This window comes from Elephantulus edwardii, unplaced genomic scaffold, assembly GCF_000299155.1.
Source record: "Elephantulus edwardii isolate Elephantulus edwardi_28Jun2011 unplaced genomic scaffold, EleEdw1.0 scaffold00189, whole genome shotgun sequence".
Lineage (NCBI taxonomy): Eukaryota > Metazoa > Chordata > Mammalia > Macroscelidea > Macroscelididae > Elephantulus > Elephantulus edwardii.
Window position 1 is genome coordinate 42,258 of NW_006399939.1, and position 3,923 is coordinate 46,180.

At 40.8% G+C, this 3,923-nt stretch overlaps 1 protein-coding gene and 1 pseudogene across 1 annotated transcript; one reads left to right on the plus strand and one right to left on the minus strand.

Annotated features, from left to right (window-relative positions):
• The first annotated feature begins 1,602 nt into the window (after positions 1-1,602).
• LOC102860848 lies at positions 1,603-1,928 on the plus strand (annotated as a pseudogene).
• Positions 1,929-2,229: 301 nt separating this feature from the next.
• On the minus strand, positions 2,230-3,159 carry LOC102861261 (olfactory receptor 4X2-like). The gene has a single exon (XM_006896671.1). It carries the CDS (start codon positions 3,157-3,159, stop codon positions 2,230-2,232), a length of 930 nt encoding a protein of 309 aa, XP_006896733.1.
• Positions 3,160-3,923: the final 764 nt, after the last annotated feature.

Here is a 3,923-nt window from a genome sequence, read left to right on the forward strand (position 1 = left end):
GGGACCCTACAGGATCTTTCCCATTTCCTTCACCCCCTTCCTCCACCCACCAAAATTGTGAAACCTTGTGATCTCATCCCTAGCCATCCTCACCTCTCTGCTCCTACCCCTTCCCTCCTTGGATCCCGGTACACATTTTACTAGTTACTCATCTATTTTTAAAGTAATGTCAAGTCAGCTTCAGATCACAGCAACCACGTCAACAACAGAATGAAACACTGCACCATTTTCTTATTGAATGCTGTGTTGGACACTATTGTTTCAGCCACTGGATCAAGCCGTCTCAACGAAGGTCTTCTTCTTTTTGTTGGCAGGCTACTTTACCATGAATGGTAACCTTCTTGTTCTTCACCAGGGACAATAGAGTTTCAGTGGCAGAGATCCTTGAGATGTAGATCACCAGGCCTTTCTTATGCAGTTCTGCTGGATGGCCTGGAACTACCAACCTCTCAGTTAGTAATCAAGCTGACACACTAATAATTTTGCAAAATGCCCTTGAATTTGACTTTGATTGATGTATTATAGCTTTGGCTCAAATTATGGAATGTTAACAGAAATACCCCAGAAATAATACATGGGCTTCACCAGTACGCTTTGCTAGGAAATATGTGTTGTCAATTGGTCCCACTGTTAGTGGTCCCTTGTTTCTTTCATCAACTATTTAAAGCTGTGACTTCCAGATTCCTCTGCTGTATAGTTTCAATTTTTTTTCCCCACCCTAGACAGGAGATACTATGGAGGCCGTAGGTGGAGGACAATTGAACATTTAATTAACCTACTATTAACATAAAAGGGAGAAGTTTTAACACATTTGCAAGTGCCTCAGAAGAAAGGCAACCTACTTCTAAAAGGTCACATTCTTGCAAATCTTCTGCAATATCATTTTACTCTGTAAAACATGGGGTCATCAAGAAGTGGAACAGACTGGGTAGCAACTGTTTAAGCTGTACAGAGAAAATCCTTGGACTGAGCAAATACTCTATTTCAGTTCCAAAAAAATTCATTGTCATTGTTTTGTTGTTATGTGCCATCGAGTTGCCTGCAACTCATCATGACCCTACGTACAACAGCTCTGAAGCCTGCCCTGTCCTGAGCTTGTCTCACTCACTCCGACACACCTACACCCATTGCCCTAGTCACTGAGTCAATCCATCTTATCCAGGGTCTTCCTCTCCAACACAGTCCCTCCACCCTTCCAAGCAGGGTGTCCCTTCTCCATTATAGTGTTCTATTTTGTTCAGTGCATACCCACAAGAAAAGAAATTGCTACAACCTTTCAGAGAATCAATTACACACTCTACCTAAAAGTCTTTATATCTTTTAACACAGTAAATTCACTAAAGGAAGAAAAAGAATTAGCAAAATGATTAAAGAGAGTTCTTTTCAAAAATATTTACCACAGTGCTAGTAATAGTTTTAAAAATTAGAAATTGTCTACATGTCTTAACAACAGAAAAATGGCCAATTAGGTACAATATGTCCATAAGAATATATTTTATGTGTTAGTGTGCAGGGGCCCAGTTGTGGTAGCTGTGGTGACTATGGGACCATGAAAAGCTACTAAAGTTCCTACAGAAATGAAGTAGAATTTCAAAGAGCATAATGGGTGGAGAGGAGAAAACTTATGGTGGCTGTGAAGGCCAAATGCCATGTATGTAAAATTGATATCTTCTGATGGCCATGATTTATTCATGTAAAAAGAGAACATGCACTAACATCAGAAACAATAAAAGCCATGTTGAGTGGACCAGGTCAGTTTGCTGAAAAGGAAACCAATGAGGTCAATTTTAGAGAGATCCCTTCACACATGCAAGTATTTTACCCACAAGGTTTGCTACACTAACAGTTCCACTGAGATTCCCAAATTCCCAAGTGCACCTAAAACTGCACTGGAACTGCTGATAGCTGTGAACTTCTTAGATTGTTAAAGAAAATAAATTATAATTTTTAAAAAAGAATTTATTATAAGTTATTTTATAACTTATTAAAATAAAAATTTGCATTATCTGTACATCTAAAAACAGACACTTATTAATTAGCTGCAACATATCTATGATCATATAATCTATTTAAATTTTAAAATTTTTTTAAGATCAATGTAAGGTAGAATAACCTAGAACTAACAAATATCAAGCATTTATTCTTTTCCATCCATTCCATCTTTCCCAAGTTTTCCATATGGACTCAGCTTCATTCTAATCCCAAGAACGGGTCTGTACAGCGCAGCCTCTATTTCTCATCTAGTTTCATAGCCCTGATCCACAATTTTTTCATGGCCTTCTTCACTTCAGTATTTCTCAAGGAGTAAATGACAGGGTTGAGAAGAGGGGTGATCACTGTGTAGAATATGGCCACCATCTTGTCCACAGACAAAGTGTCAGACGGCCTCAGGTAGATGAAGATACACGGTCCGAAGAATAAGAGGACCACAGTAATATGTGACCCACAGGTCGAGAGTGCCTTGCGCCGTCCCTCAGCGCTTTGTGTCCTCAGATGGAAGAGGATAACGACATAAGAGGCTACGAGAACCACGAAGCTGATCACCGACAGAGTCCCTCCATTGGCCACAATCAGCAGACCAATGAGGAAGGTGTCAGAGCAGGCAAGTTTGAGCAGAGGAAGCAGGTCACAAAAATAGTGGTCCATCACATTGGGACCACAGAAGGGCAAGTGAAAGATAAGAAGGATTTGAGCAAAGGAGTGTACAAAGCCCCCTACCCATGCAGCTCCCACCAAGACACCACACACTTGCCGGTTCATGATGCTCGTGTAGTTGAGGGGCTTGCAGATGGCCACGTAGCGGTCGTAGGCCATCACAGTGAGCAGAAAAATCTCGGTGCCACCAAAGAAGTGGATGAAGAAAAGCTGTGTCATGCAGCCCCACAGAGATATGACTTTCCTCTCAGCCAGGAGATCCAAGATAAGTTTAGGGGCCGTGGTAGAAGAGTAGCAAATCTCCACGAAGGACAGGTAACTGAGAAGGAAGTACATGGGGGAGGAGAGACTTCTGCTGGTTGTGACTGTGAGCACAATGAGGAGGTTCCCCAGCACAATCGCTGTGTACAGGAGCAAAAATATCACAAAGCAAACTTTCTGCACCTCTGGATTGGAAGAAAGTCCCAGGAAAAGGAATTCAGTCACATTGTGAGTGGCAGCCATGAAGTCACCACCACGAGGTAGCCGTCTGAGGGAGTGACCTGAAATAACACAAACAGGAAGCTCCTTCACTGAGTGGTGAATTACATAATAATCCTTTCTATATCTACACGCTTGTGATAGCAAAAGGCTAGTGAGAGTTGGCTATGTGTAGAAGAAGAAAAAGTAGTCTAAGGAAGCAGAAGAATCAATGCAAGTCTGTGAAAACCGTGCATGTGTAGTTGGAATAAGGGGGAGAATAGCAAAAGAGAAAACTGGAGACCATCTGGGACCAATTGATGAAGGACTGTGGGGAACTTCTGAGTGTATTCTGTAGATTACGGAGAATCATTGGAAACACTAGTGAACAGGAAAGAAAAACTATGTTTTAGGTAAATGTTGGATTAATGGAAACAGATTAGAAAAGGGAAAATCCCTTTTCTTTTACCACGTGGTACAACCAGGAAAGGTTTACTGTCTCCATTCTATTTACTGGTGCCATTCTATTGTCTTTGACTGTTTTTTGGTCTGGGGGTTGGAGGGCTTTTGCAAAAGTAAATTGGGTTTCCATTCAATAATTCATACATGCTATGTTTCCTAGAAATATGGAGATTATAATAAATGCCTTCAAATGTGTTCAACTCCCTTTTACTGACAATTTTTCCTCCTCACCCCTCCATTTGCTCCCTTGATTTGCACACTAGCATTCTTTTTTACTTTGTTTTTGTAGGTTGTTTTGGTTTAGTTTCTTTTTTTGTAGTGGTTTACATACAAAGTTCATAAAATTC